At 47.3% G+C, this 15129-nt stretch overlaps 1 protein-coding gene across 1 annotated transcript; it reads right to left on the reverse strand.

Moving 5' to 3' along the window:
- Positions 1–4215: 4215 nt before the first annotated feature.
- LOC121994723 lies at positions 4216–5286 on the reverse strand. Its single transcript, XM_042548664.1, has one exon. The coding sequence runs from the start codon at positions 5284–5286 to the stop codon at positions 4216–4218; it is 1071 nt and encodes a 356-aa protein (XP_042404598.1).
- Between the last annotated feature and the right edge of the window lie 9843 nt (positions 5287–15129).

Below are 15129 nucleotides of genomic sequence, written 5' to 3' on the forward strand. Positions count from 1 at the left end.
GTTACTGATGTGATGTTTGACAGTTCAAATTCAATGGTCGGATGTATGCTCCAAGTCCCGTGCCCTAGATCGGACGACTCCGGTCGGCCACACCCATCTTTATAAAGCCTTAGCGTTGCTATTTCTTCCTCTGCATTCTCTTTTTGCTCTTCAACAGTTTGCTCCGACGATTTTGCTTTCTTCCAGCGTTCCGAGGACTCTCGACTTCCTCCTTCAGTGACCTTTCTCTTTGTAAGCCTTTCGACCATTCCCAATCTCTGTTTGTGCATAGTTTCCATAGCTTTCCTATTTTCCGTTTCCTCCTGGTTTTCCTCGATCATCTTCTACATCGAACCTTCTGCCTTTTCATTTCCCGGCCATGGCGAGCTCCTCATAGTCGTCTGACCTCGCTCCCAATCTCTGGTACACTACCATGGAGACTCGGTTCAACACGGGCGACATTGCGAGTCTCATAAACATCTATGACATCCCCTCTGACCATGAAATAATTTTAACCTCCTCGTCTGATCGACCCAATGACCCGCCGATCGGCACAGTTTGTTTCTTACAAGATCAGTTCATGGTCAGCCTTCGGCTTCCCATCCACCCCTTCATAACCGAGGTCTGCAACTACTTCTGCGTCTCGCTCGCCCAGCTCGTCCCTAACTCCTTCCGCTTGCTGTGCGGCGTGATAGTGTTGTTCCGAGTGCACAACATTTCACTGACCCCTCTTCCATTACTTTTATTACCCTAAACAGTCTAAGCTGGGCACGTACCTTTTCCAATCTCAGATCGGTCTAGTCTTCTTCGACAAAATGTCTACCTCCAACAAGCACTGGAAGGAGTACTTCTTCTTCCTGAGACTCCCCGAGCGGCCCTGCTTCTGGACTAAGTGGCAGGTCGGGCTCCTTACTCAACCTAATCTGAAGAGATACAAGACCTGATCAGATTACCTCCATGATGCTAATATGTTGGCCGACCTGAAGTTCAACATTCACAAGCTATTGCCAGAGGGTGTGATGTACGCATTCGGGCTAAGTTCGATCCGAACGAAGCTCCTGAGCAGTCTAGGTATGGAATTTCTCAACCTTCTTCCTCTAAGTCTAACTGATTTTATTTTTCTTTTGCAGCCGACATCATGATGCGCGCTCGAGCAGCCAGCATTATGAAGGCCAAGCAGGCTGAGATTGATGCAGCCGTGGCGAGAGAGATGGAATGGCTCGGCCTGACCCTTGTCGGCTCACAGGAGGGCACAGTTGGGGAAACAACAACTGCGATCAACAGGACCGCCGAGCGGACGCCTAGCGCAGGAGGGGCGACCGACCCAGGATCGGTCCGAGAAGCACCACCTGTCATCCCTGCTGAGGGTTCGGGGTTCTCGGACGATGAAGTATCGCTCTCCTGCAAGAGACGCCGAACGGACACGCCTTCCCATTTCGCCACCTCGGCCATCCAAGCCTCTACAGGGGGCACCCCGTCTCCAGCTGCTCTTGCAACAGTGGAGGCTACCTCTTCCGATCGAACTCCGTCTGTGGCTGAGTTACCAGAGCCACTCGCCGTGTAGCTAATCGCTTCGTTGCCACTAGCTAGGAGGAAGATAACACGATCCGCTGTCTTTCCAGTCCCCCTGCCCATACTTCAAGACCGAGCACTTCTTCTCACTCAGCGCCGAGCGGGAGATGATCCGTCACCGCCACTCTTCGCCTGTTGATGGAGGACTTTCTTACGCCAGGCGGCCAGCCCAGCTCTCCCCAGCATCAAGTCTATTTTCGTGGTCGGCTAGCTCGCATCTAGGAGGAAGTGAGGGCATGAACGACCATGAAACCCCCGGGCGCACTTGCTGATAGCCATCTGGAGATGTCCACCGGGGTTAGTATTTTCAACAATCAATTCATGAGTTACCTCCGCTCGGCACTAATATTTGCTTGCAGTATTGAGTGGAGAATCTTGCCATGTGCCAGTGGCTGGTACAAGTGGAGGACGAGCTGAAGAAGCTCAAAATTTCTGGAGAAGCCTCCTCCTCCCAGGGGCCAACGACCGCCCGTCTGCAGGTTGACCTGAAGAAGGCCCAACAGCTCCTCGCAGAGGAGTAGAAGAAGTCGACCGAACAAGCCAGTAGGATGGGCCAGATCGAGGCACAATTGAAGACCTATGATCATAAACTTGAGCTGGCTTCCAAAAGGAAACAACGAGCCATTGCCGACCTAGAGCAGAAAAACCAGGATGCTCAGCAGTTGGCTGAGAAGTTGAAGAATGCGGAGGGCCTGCTGACTGTCGAGCGAGAGAGCAGCTCGGCTAAAGAGGCTGACCTCAAAGACCAAGTGAAGTGCTTCGAGGATGAGCTGGCGGCCTCCCGTGCTACTCTGACTACCTATCAGGAGGCTGAGTTGGGTCGCTTCGCGGTACTGAAGCAACAATACCTTCACTCAGACCAATTTCTGGAGAAGACGACCGATTGGATCGTCCGATCATTTGATCTGGTGATCGATGCGACACTCAGCCAACTGAAGGCGAACGGTCATGTCTCCGAGGCCCTGTCTGATAAAGACGTGAACCGCGTCCAACTCCTTGAGTCCATTCCCGATGAGGCCTTCGAATATATCGAGTGAGAGAGGGGTCATTTTTTTTTTGTAATGTTTTGAATGTATTCCTGCCGTTCGGCAGTGACCAATTATCGATGAAATCCTTTTGGACTCTTTCTTCATATGCCATCTGTTTGGTAAAGTATTTGGCTGTATAGTTCCGATCGGCTATTATGACCATACTTTCATTATCAAAATATTTGCTAGGCTTGTACCTCCGGGGTTTATAGTCGCCGCTCGACTCTGGGTTTTAACATCTCTGCTAGACGATCTTCTAAGTCAGGAGTTTAAGGTCGTCGCTCGACCGTCGAAGGAGACATGGGTTTAACATCACCACTCGATGATTTGGTGAAGATAGACGTTTAAGGTCGTCGCTCGACCATCGATGGAGACATGGGTTTAACGTCGTCGCTCGATTTTTTGGTGAAGACCGGAGTTTAAGGTCGCCACTCGACCGTCGATGGAGAGATGAGTTTAACGTCGCCGCTCAACGATTTGGTGAAGATCGGGGTTTAAGGTCATCGCTCGACCGTCGATGGAGACATGAGTTTAATATCGCCGCTCGATGATTTGGTGAAGACCGGGGTTAAAGTCGCCGCTCGACCGTCGATGGAGACATGGGTTTAACGTTGTCGCTCGACGATTTGGTGAAGACCGGGGTTTAAGGTTGTTGCTCGACCATCGATGGAGGCATGGGTTTAACGTCGCTGCTCGACGATTTGGTGAAGATTGGGGTTTAAGGTCACCGCTCGACCGTCGATGGAGACATGGGTTTAACGTCGCCACTCGATGATTTGGTGAAGATCGGGGTTTAAGGTCGCCGCTCGACCGTCGATGGAGACATGGGTTTAATGTCGCCGCTCGACGAGTATTTGGGTAACCTTTTATTTTTCATTTCAATCCTGCAATCAGAGGGCACAGGAAAAATGGAATGTACACTTCAATTACATTGACGCACCTTTCATCCACCTCGGTACGACTGGAGGTGGTTCGCGCTCCAAGGACATTCTGGTTGTCGTCCGTCTTCATCTTCTAGGTAGTAGGCACCCAAGCGAAGCTTCTCTATGACTTTGAATGGTCCGACCCACGGAGCTTCTAGTTTAGTGACATCGCCGACCAGCTTCACCTTCTTCCACACGAGGTCGCCGACTTGGAATGACCTCGGTATCACTTGTCGATTGTAGTTCTGCCTCATCCTCTGCCTATAAGCCATCAGCCGAACGACAGCTTTGTCACGCGTCTCATCCATGAAGTCTAGCTCCAGAAGCCTCCGCTCGGCGTTGTCTTCGCCATAGTACTGTATTCGATGGGACTCGACTCCCACCTCAACCGGGACAACCGCCTCACCGCCATATACGAGGTGGAATGGGGTTACACTTGTGCCTTCCTTAGGGTTCGTTCGGATTACCCATAACACGTCAAGGAGCTCGTCCACCCAGCTCCCTCCGATGTGGTCGAGCCGAACTCACAAAATTCGCAAGATCTCCTAATTGGCGACTTCAGCTTGCCCATTGCTCTGAGGGTACGCTATGGAGGTGAAGGCTTGCTGGATGCCATACTCCTCACACCACTCTCTAAGTTTCCGTCCGGCGAACTGTCTACCATTGTCTGAGACGAGTCGACGCGGAATGCCAAACCGATAGATGATATGCTGCTAGATGAAATTTTGGACCATCTGCTCGGTTATTTTAGCCAGTGGCTCGGCTTCGACCCACTTGGAGAAATAGTCCACCACGACGAGCAAGAACTTTCGCTGCCCGATCGCCATGGGGAAGTGTCCCACAATATCCATGCCCCATTGGTCGAATGAGCATGACATAGTGGAGGCCTTCATCTCTTTGGTCGGCCGGTGGGAAAGGTGGTGATACTTCTGGCAGGATAGACAGTTGGCTACTATCTGAGTGGCATCTTCCTGTAGAGTCGGCCAGAAGTACCCGGCCAGCAGGATCTTCCTTGCTAGCGACCGACCGCCCGGATGCCCTCCACAGGAGCCTTGGTGTACTTCTTGCAGTATATAGTCGACATCCTCTGATCTGACACATTTAAGCAATGGCCTGGAGAAAGCCTTCTTGTAGACCTGGTCCCTGACTATGGTGAAGTGACCGACCCTTCTTCTCAATAAGCGAGCTTCCTCCCGATCGGAAGGCGTAGCTCCCGATCGTAGAAACTCTATTATGGTCGTTCTCCAATCGCTGGGGAAATTAAGCCCCTCTATTTGATCGACGTGTGCCACCAAGGATACTTGTTCGATCAGTTGAGTAATGACGATCGGTGAGAGTGAGCTCGCCAATTTGGCCAGCTTGCCCGCTGCTTGGTTCTCCGCTCGAGGGATCTTCTGGATGATTACCTCTTGAAAGCTTGCCTTCAGCTTTTCGAAAGCTTCGGTGTACAACTTCAGCCGTGTGTTACTGATCTCGAATGCTCCAACTAGCTGCTGAGTGGCTAATTGAGAATCAAAGTGGATAAGAACTCTGCCCGCGCCGACATGCCGAGCGGCTTGTAAGCCGGCTATAAGAGCCTCGTACTTAGCTTGATTGTTAGTTGTCCAGTACTCTAGCCGAACAGACAACTGCACCCGCTCTTCTTGTGGGGAGATAAGCAGTATGCTGATCCCACTACCTTCCCGGGTGGACGACTCATCCACATATATTTTCCATATTGAGTCGAGCTCAATGTTTTGCACCTCCGTGATAAAGTCGGCTAAGGCCTGTGCTTTGATGGTCATTCGAGGATGATATTGGATATCAAACTCGCTGAGTTCCGTTGTCCATTTGATCAGTCGGCCGGATGCTTTTGGGGTTAAGAGGGACTCTTCCCAGAGGGTTGTTGGTCATCACCATGATAGTGTGAGCGAGGAAATAAGGGTGAAGCCTCCGACCGGCGAGTACCAAGGCAAATGCGAGCTTCTCAAGATCGGTGTAGCGAGATTCAGCATCCTTTAATATATGACTTAAGAAGTACACTAGTTGTTCTTCATTGTTCTGTCGAACCAGCGCCGAGCCGACAGCGTGCACGGTCAAAGATAGATAAATTCGAAGCGGTTCACCGGCAGTAAGCTTAGCTAGTACAGGTAGTGAGTTCAGATATACTTTGAGTTCCTCGAAGGCCCGGTCACACTCCTCGTCCCACTAAAACTTGGTGGCTTGGCGCAGAATTTTGAAGAAGGGAAGACTCCGGTCGGACGACTTGGACATGAATCGTGACAATGCTGTTATCCACCTAATAAGGTGTTATACTTCCTTCAAGTGTTTTGGTGGTGGCATATCTTGGAGTGCTTTTACCTTGTTGGAGTTTGCCTCAATGCCCTGCTCGGTGACGATATACCCCAGGAAGCACCCACTTTTAGTGTCGAACAGAACTTCTGAGGATTTAACTTTATTTCGTACGTCCGAAGGGTATGACATGTCTCCTTGATGTCTGCACAGAGATCGACGGCTCAAAGGGATTTAATTAATATGTCGTCGACATATACCTCCATGTTACGGCCGATCTGCCGTCGAAAGACTTTATTCATTAGCCGTTGGTAGGTGGCTCCCGCATTCTTCAAACCGAACGACATTAAGTTATAGCAGTACGTACCGTCGGCGGTGATGAAGCTGACTTTCTCTTGGTCTTCACGGGCGAGCGACACTTGATGATACCCCTAATAGGCATCTAGCATACATATCAACTCGCACCCGGCCGTGGAGTCTACCATCTAATCTATCCTAGGCAAGGGATAGAATCCCTTCGAGCATGCCTTGTTAAGATCCCGAAAGTCGATGCAGACCCTCCATTTATTGCCCGGCTTGGAGAACATCACCACATTGACATGCCATCTCGGGAACTGAACTTCGCGTATGTGGTCGGCCTCCAGAAGTTGCTCAATCTCCTCCCGGATGATCAGGTTTTGCTCAACACTGAAGTCCCTCTTCCTCTACTTCACCGGGTGAGCGCCCGGTCGAACGTGGAGCTCATGTTGTGCAACGTTCGGGGAAATGTCAGGCAGCTCATGGGTAGACCAGGCGAACACATCATGGTTCTGCTAGAGACAACTGATCAACTCGGCCTTCTGCCCGGCCTCTAGGTAGATGCTATGAAAGTCGTCGCCTCTACTCAGCTCAGATGTATCTATACTTCCTTATTTTCTTCATAAATTAAAGTAGGGGGCTTCTCGGTTATGGTGTTTACCTCCATCCGGGGTGTCTTCCGAGCGATCTTGGCCTCGGCCTTGACCATCTCGAGAAGCATCTCCGAGCAGCCAGCTGATCCCTCTTTACTTCTCCAACTCGATCTTCTATTGGGAACTTAATCTTCTGGTACAAGGTTGAAACGAATGCTCGGAATTCATTGAGGGTCGGACGACCCAAAATGACATTGTAGGCTGAGGGGACATCTACTACAATGAAGTTGGTGGCCCTTGTCATTCGGAGTGGTTCCTCCCCGAGCGAGATGACCATCTTGATCTGGCCGATTGGCAAGACTTCATTGTCGGTGAACCCGTATAGAGGGGTCATCATTGGCAACAATTTGCCTATGTAAATTTGGAGCTGGTCGAACCATCTTGAAAATGATGTTGACCGAGCTGCCTGTGTCAACGAATATTTGATGAATAGTGTATTTGGCGATACCGCACGAATACTGAGTATGTCGTCATGCGGCACTTCTACTCCCTCGAGATCACGGGGACCGAAGATGATCTCAGGTCTGTTGGCATGCTCCTGACTACAGCCTACCGCATGGATTTCTAACCGCTGGGCGTGTGACTTCCAGGCCCGGTTGGAATCCCTGCCGGTCGACTCGCCAGCTATGATGTTGATCTCGCCTAGAGCAGCATTGCTCTGGTTTTCTTCCTCCCGAGAAAATGACCTGCTTTGCTTGCGCCCAACTCTTGTCGGCTCCACGCTTCTCCGATGAGGCCACCTTGGTGATCGCCTTGCTTCTTCTCACCGATTGGCCTGATGATGCTCATGTCGCCGGTCAAGAGAAGGGGATCAATGCCGATAACTCTTAGGCTCCGGTTGGGCGACCGGATCAAACTCGCGATAGTCACGGGTGTTGTGAGATGCAGACTGATGGAATCAGCAGAACAAAGGGGTCTATACCTTCCCCTTGGGCTTCGACCGTTCTACGGCAACATGCTGGACGGCATGTGGCCTTGCTTCCTGGTGTGGGCGTACTCCCTCGGCTTGGAGCCCTCTTGGAGGTTGATGGCTGGACGGCGATCGTTGCTCAGCCGGCACCGATAGTTCGGATGGAGCCTCCTTCATTCGGGCCACCTGAGCTTCTTCCACGTTTATGTACTCATTGACCTTCTTCAGCATGTAATCGTAGTCGCGAGGTGGCTTCCTGACGAGTGATCGGAAGAAGTCCTCGTCCACAAGCCCTTGCGTGAACGCGTTCATCATGGTCTCGGACGAGACCGAGGGGATATCCATCGCCACCTGGTTGAAGCGCTGGATGTAGGCTAGTAGAGTTTCCCTCTAGCCCTCTTGGAGGTTGATGGCTGGACGGTGATCGTCGCTCAGTCGGCATCGATAGTTCGGATGGAGCCTCCTTCATTCGGGCCACCTGAGCTTCTTCCACGTTTATGTACTCATTGACCTTCTTCAGCATGTAATCGTAGTCGTGAGGTGGCTTCCTGACGAGTGATCGGAAGAAGTCCTCGTCCACAAGCCCTTGCATGAACGCGTTCATCATGGTCTTGGACGAGACCAAGGGGATATCCATCGCCACCTGGTTGAAGCATTGGATGTAGGCTCGTAGAGTTTCCCTCTGGCCCAGCTTCATGGAAAACAGGCTGACGCTTGTTTTCTGATAGCATCTGCTGCTCACGAAGTAGTGAAGGAAAGCCATTTGGAAGTCTTTAAAGCTTCGGATAGACCCATCCGGCAGCCTTCTAAACCACCGTTGGGCCGAGCCGGAGAGCATAGTGAGGAAGACTCGACACTTGACTCAATCTGTGCACTAATGAAGGGTAGCGTCGTTATTGAACTTACCCAGATGGTCATTCGGGCCAGTTGACCCGTTATACTCTCCGATCGCCAGGGGAGCGTAGTGTTTTGACAGTAGATCCTGCAGAATGGCCTCTTTGAATTGTCGGTTGATTCGCTGGGGTGATGAATAGGTTAAGGGCTCTTTGACTTTTCTTTCATCCCGCGCGGGGGCCTCATCTGAGGAACCCCTATCCTGGTTGGCCTGAGCGATCTCTGAGGGCATCTGAAATAATGCTCAGTGAAATGGAACTTCTCTAGGAGTGTCGGTCGGCATCTTGTTCTGCCCCCATATGGAGAGTTGCTCCGACCGGTCTTTATGCGCCGCTCGGCCTCCCAAGGCCGATGTTGCTTGCTGTGCCAGCTGATCAGCCAGCACCTTTTGTTGCTGCTGCTCGACTAATTTTGCTGCTCGTACTTAAATGAGCGCATCGAGCTCTTCTAGATTGAGTGTCGCGGTGTGGAGACGTCCAGGTTCCTCCATCTTCTCCGCTCGGATTCAGGTGCATTCCCATAGATGGCACCAAATTTGATCTTGTCCGAGTGTGAATAGATGGACGCTGGAAAGATGGCGCTCACGTTGACTGGATGTCGACTGAAGGCGATGTGGACCTTCGACGAGCCAAGCCTACAACCACAGAGTCGTTAGTGCCGAGACAGGGAGAGGTTCCCTGGCGATGGTCCTCCGACACTCAAGTCAGTCACCGGCAAGCGAATGAGGAATAAAGTAGAAAGGAGCAGCGTAACTGTAGCTACAATAATAAAAAACATACCTCCGACGAAGTCTGGGGGTCCTTATATAAGCTTCCTGAGAGGCGCGTGTACGCTTCTCGAGGCATACACGTTTCTCCAAGCATACTGGAAAGGATGTGTCAGAAAAGCGTGTCTGACGCCATACCTTAATAGCTCGGGCATATCCCTGACGCGACAGTGGAAGCTTCCACCGTACGATTCTTTGTCTGACTATGCCGCCGACCACGCCACCTGTCAATGACACTGATCCCCCGGAAGATATTACTAACTACTCCCTTTATCTGTTATTTGGCCGAGCGGGAGAGCCGCTCGGCCAGTCGGTCGTCCGGACGATGCAACGGCCAGGCGAGCATCTTCTCGGCCGATGAGCTGCTGCCGGCTACACCCCGTCGGGCGCAAGAGTCCTGCCTGTCGAGTCAAGGTTGCATCCACTGTTTGTCGAGCGGGATGGTCGCTCGGCCTTCGTGTCTCCTTGGTTGAGCTTTATGAGTGTCGGAAGCTCGGTGTCTGACTGAGCTGTAGTGTTGGACCGGCTACTCTATCTGCTGACCTGGAAGGTAGTTCACCCGATCGGATGCCCGCCTAACATTGACCACTTTGGCCACCTGTCGGATGGGCCCTACCTTACCACCGGATCATCAAGTGTTAGAGGTTGTCAGGTAAGGAAAGATGTACAGCTTGGGAGATGTACTATTACTGTCCAAGGAATCTTCCATTACTCATATATGCACCTTTTTTATAACTTATGCCATTAATAAGGTGATTGAAGGAATACGCCATTAATGAGACAGTTGAAGGAATATGCTGTCATAATATGTCGGTTGATAGAAAGTGTAAAGTCACCTTCGAAGAAGGTTTCAGTGAATGCTCATATTACAATAGAGAAGTATTCTCTGACAAATGGTTGTTATTATGACAGGTTGTTGTGATTCTCTGACCATATTGTCTGCTGAGTGTATCTCGGCCTGATCTTTAGACCGACTGGTTGTATAGCCACCCTTCCCTTAACCTGTTCGGTTATGCACTAGGTGATGCTAGAGATCTGCTTTAGAAGTAATATGAAACTAAGTCCCCTAGGTCCGGTTGGTTCTATGATCAACCAATCGTATGTCGGGATACTTACCTCTAAGAAATGGAGAACTGAGTCCCAGGAGATCTGACCAGTACTTTAAGTCGATCGCCCAGATGATCGAAGACTTGCCTTTAAAGTGAGAACCTGAGATCTAGAAGTTCAGCCGAGTTTATAAGGAGAGTTGCTTTACACTTTCATCTTTTGTTCATATAAGAGACAAGCATGCTAAGCTATATAAATTTGATCGGAGTTATTACCAATCGGCTATATGTGATGGATCGAGAAAGATGATAGAGTGGGGGTGAATATCGTCTGTTAAAAATCTTTTCTTTTATCGTAAAATGATATAGAATAAACAATGGAATAAGAAGCAATGCAATAGACACAGTTATTTACTTGGTTCAGAGCCTAAGTCAACTCCTACTCCAAGACCCGTGATCCTTGATCGTACTGTTAGTTTATCCACTAAAAGTTTTCTTTTCAAAACCTTTAGAAAAGAGGTAATTCATACAAAGATGTTTACAAAGGATTATGTAAGCTAAAAATAAATATACGGACAATGAAGGTATGAGATGAAGATTCGTCGAAGCTCTTCAGAGTCGTACCTTGTACACATAGTTGAAGTATAGAGTAGTAGCTCGAACAAAACGATTGAAGATTAGAAGATTGCACAACAGTTCTGCTTCAGCTTGGATCTCGAGGTCTTTTTATAAACTGAGTTTGGTTGACTGAAAAAGGGTTCGATCTACTGATCCTTTCGGTGGACCAATCTCCTTATCGGTCGACTGATCATGCATCCTTCCTTCTTCACCAAGATTCGATCTTCGCTTCATTAATTGCATTTAATGTTCAGTCAACTGATCACCTTGATCGGTCAACCGATCGCTCTGTTTTTCCAACTTTGCTAAGATCAAATTTGCCACTATGTGTTACCAAATTAGGTTTGGTTGATCGATCCCTTGGTTCGATCGATCAATTGACCGATCAACCTAACTTCCAAGTTTGCTCTACATGATTTGAACCCTGCCACATCAGCTTGGTTAGGTCGACTGAACCTCCTATTCGATCGACCGATCCCTTCGGCTTTTGTAAAATAAAATTAGTTCCACAGTATCAAAAATATCCCTATAACACAAAGTTAGTACAGTAGTATAATGTTGCATGAGTAAGAAATGACAGTAAGACTTATCTTGATCTCAACTTGAAAACCTCCTAGTTTCTTCAGTTGGACTAGCAAACTAGGGGTTTTCCCTTCCTGAGACATGACCTTCTCGTCGCTCCACTCTAGTGGCTTACCTCAACCTACTTGCGAAACATCGGGGTCCTCTAGACCTATTTGGACTTAGTTGCTCTGTGTCTGATTACCTGATCTACTAAGACTTTTCCTGCAATACTAAATTATCCAACAGAAATATTAGTAATACAAAATACTATGATAAAACTAAACTTCGGTTTACCAAGAATAGCTGGTCTGGTCGACCGTACGTGATCGATTGAAAATCTTTCGATCAACCTTACTTGGAGTTTACTCCTCCAAGAGTTCTTGTTACCTAAGGTTATCTCTCCTTAGGATTTTTACCACATGGCTTCACTCACCAAGACCTAGGGTTAACTCCCCCTAGGGTTTTCACCACCTGGCTTCACTCACCAAGACTTAGGGTTACCTCTCCTAGGATTTTCACCACCTGACCTCACTCATCAAGGCTCAACATCGGATCAACCCACTAGGGATTCGATATCGGGTTCTCCAGACCTACTAAATCCTACCATTTTTCCATGATTTGTCGAGATTGTTAAGATATATACTAAAAGCTTAGCTTTTGTATAAACATTTATAAGAATCACATTGGTCAAAAGTCTATATTTATGAAAGTGTAGTTGTCCATTTAATTTATATTGTAGATAACATGGTGTGAGGTGACACACAGAAGATCATGTTATCAGTTCCTTATAAATTATAAATAGTAGCTCACAACCAAGATGGAATGGGACAAACTATTGGAGAGTGGTTGTAGTGTAATTTGGTGTTAGTTTAAATTGACTATAAGTGTATTGAGCAGAACTATTTGAGGTAATTTATTTTTATACTGACTACATAAAAGAACAAAATCTCTATTATTATGGAAGCGCGTACTCTTAATCATGATATAATAACAAGCACGTATACTTAATATTTATTTCTTTAATTTATCAAAGGGTGTGATTTAGTTCGTTAAATCAATAGGCCCGATAAGTTGGGAAATGATATTATTTATATGGTGTGTTATTGATTATAAAATGAAATTGTTGTAGGACCGTTACAGCCGGCTAGAAGGGGGGTTGAATAGCCCTGAAAAAATAATAAAAAAACACCCTTCTCGAACTTTCAACAAAACACTTGCATAAAATAAATTGAACAGAAACTAAAGAAAGAGGCACAAGATATGTTTACTTGGTTACAACGAAGGAGGTTGTTAATCTAAGGAATGTCGCACTAGTATCTCCTTCAAGCAGAGAAGCCTCTTACAGTAGTGAAAGCGCAAAACAGAGAAGCTAATTTAAAACTGAAGCGTACAAGCGTTGGAAATGAATTGCTCTGAGTTGTTGTAAAGCTTTTGGACCAAGGCTATATTTATAGCCTTGGTCGGGGCGCCCTGAGGGTTCCGGGCGCCCTGGGGGGGGGGGGGGATAAATTTTATCTCCCAACGTTCAGATCGAGTCAAAGCTTGATCCTAGGAAAAAGTCAACTCCGGGTGCCCCGGTACGTTCAGGGCGCCCCGGAGGTGTCCGGGTGCCCCGGTCAGCTCTGGGCGCCTCGGTCAACTGTGGGAGCCTCGGACCCAAAAGTCAACTCTAGTTGAATTTTTTGGTCCGGGTCCTCTTCTCCGGCTCTAGTCGCCTCGGTCCGGGTCTTCAACTCCAGATCCGCTCGCTTGGGTGATCTCGGCCATCCGGAAAAGGGCTCACCCGAACCCAACTTCCGGTCTTCTTGAGTGGGCTTCCGCTCTGGCTTCTTATCCCTCAGAATCACCGCATGTTTCCTTCTCATCCACCGACGTACTCATCTGCAGTCTTCGTCCCTCAGACGCACCACATGCCGTCCTTCTCACTAGCTGCATCTCTTGCTCCTCGAGCAGTCTTCCGCTCTGGCTTTCGTCCCTCGGAACCACTGCACGCTACCTTCTCATTTGCCGGTGTACTCTTCGACAGTGCCTAGTCCCTAGGACGCACCGCATGCCGTCCTTCTCACTAGCTGCGTCTTCCACTCGACTACCTGTGCTCCTAAGCTCCTGCACATTTAGACACAAGGTTAGAAACACACAAGACCTAACTTAACTTGTTGATCACACCAAAACAACCTTGGGGTTCCAACAATCTTCTCCTTTTTTGTGTGAGCAACCCAAGTTAATCTAGGGTAAAAAATAGACATAATATAAATTTAACTAAATTTATAATTACGTGCAAAAATAAAACAAGTTAAATTTTGGTCTACCTCCCCCTAGACTTATACTTTTCCTTCTTCCCCTTTGATCAAAAATAAACAGTCTCTGTAAAAAAAATTTTAAGTAAAATTTTTCTAAGTGAAAAAAAAAAATCTAACTTAGACAGCTTTTAAAAAAACTTAAACAGAATTTTCAATTTCAAAACAACTTTTAACTTAGGTAAAAAATATTTTCTAAAAATTTTTCTAAGTATAAAAGAGAATTTTCTAAAGAAAAAAATATTTTGAAAAAAATGTTTGAAAAACTTTAAAAGCATTAATTAATTCTAATTGTAATGCTTTGGCAGAAAGTTAATTAAACATTTATTTCAATATTTTGGCTTCCAGGTCATGGCGAGGCACTAGGCCTTCTTGGTTATTGGAGCAACAACCACTTCCTTAGACAAAACCTTATAAAGAAATTCAATGTCTAATTTTCTCACTGAAAGCGCTAATTTCGTTTAAAATTTAGAGTAAGCAAGATTTAAGAACTTAATATAGGTTCCAGCCTACTAGATTAATTAAATATTTCCTCGGTACATATTTTCTTAAAATATTCCTAATTTATCCCTGGTGATATCTATAATACCAATTTAACTTTTTTCAATTTTCTAAAATTAGATGATCATGCATGATTTTTCAAATTATCTACTTGAATTTTTAGATCTTTATTTTCTGATTTCAATTTATCATTTTCTAATTTTGATTTGTCTAATTCTTCTAAGGGACAAGATTTAGCTAAAATTATTTTTAAATTTTTAATCTCCTTTTCTAATTTGCAATAGTCTTTTGTTAATAGTTTAACAAACTTAAAGAGTTTATCAGGAGGAAGTGATCGTACTTCACTTACCTTGTTGATCTTGTTGTCCGTTTCTTCCTCTAAACTGCTGCTTTCTTCCGATGTGGCTCCCCCTTCATCGATGCTCTCGATGCTCATTTCGGAAGAGCTTGACTCGCAGTCATCGTCTTGATGGCTTGCCATTAGAGCAAGTCTGGAGAATTCCTCGACTTTCGACTCCGACGACGTATCGTCCCACGTCACCTTTAGGGCCTTTCGCTTTTTGATAGGCTTCTTACCCTTCTCCTTGTCCTTGTTTTTCAGCTTGGGGCAGTAGTCCTTGACGTGCCCTTCTTCGTCGCAGTGGTAGCAGCGGATCATCCTTTTCTTTTTCCCCTGCGGATGGCTAGTAGATCTAGATTTACAAAGTTTCTTGAATCTTCTTACCATCATTACCATTTCCTCATCATCGAGAGAAGATTCTGACTCAGGTTCGTCTCTCGAAGCTTTGAGGGCAACGTTGTTCTTGAGCT

The sequence above is a fragment of the Zingiber officinale genome, chromosome 6A (genome assembly GCF_018446385.1).
Source record: "Zingiber officinale cultivar Zhangliang chromosome 6A, Zo_v1.1, whole genome shotgun sequence".
NCBI classification, from domain to species: Eukaryota; Viridiplantae; Streptophyta; class Magnoliopsida; order Zingiberales; family Zingiberaceae; genus Zingiber; species Zingiber officinale.

Bases quoted from the DNA above. Each gene is read 5' to 3' on its own strand.
- LOC121994723 (XM_042548664.1), bottom strand. From the start codon at position 5,286: ATGACCATCAAAGCACAGGCCTTAGCCGACTTTATCACGGAGGTGCAA.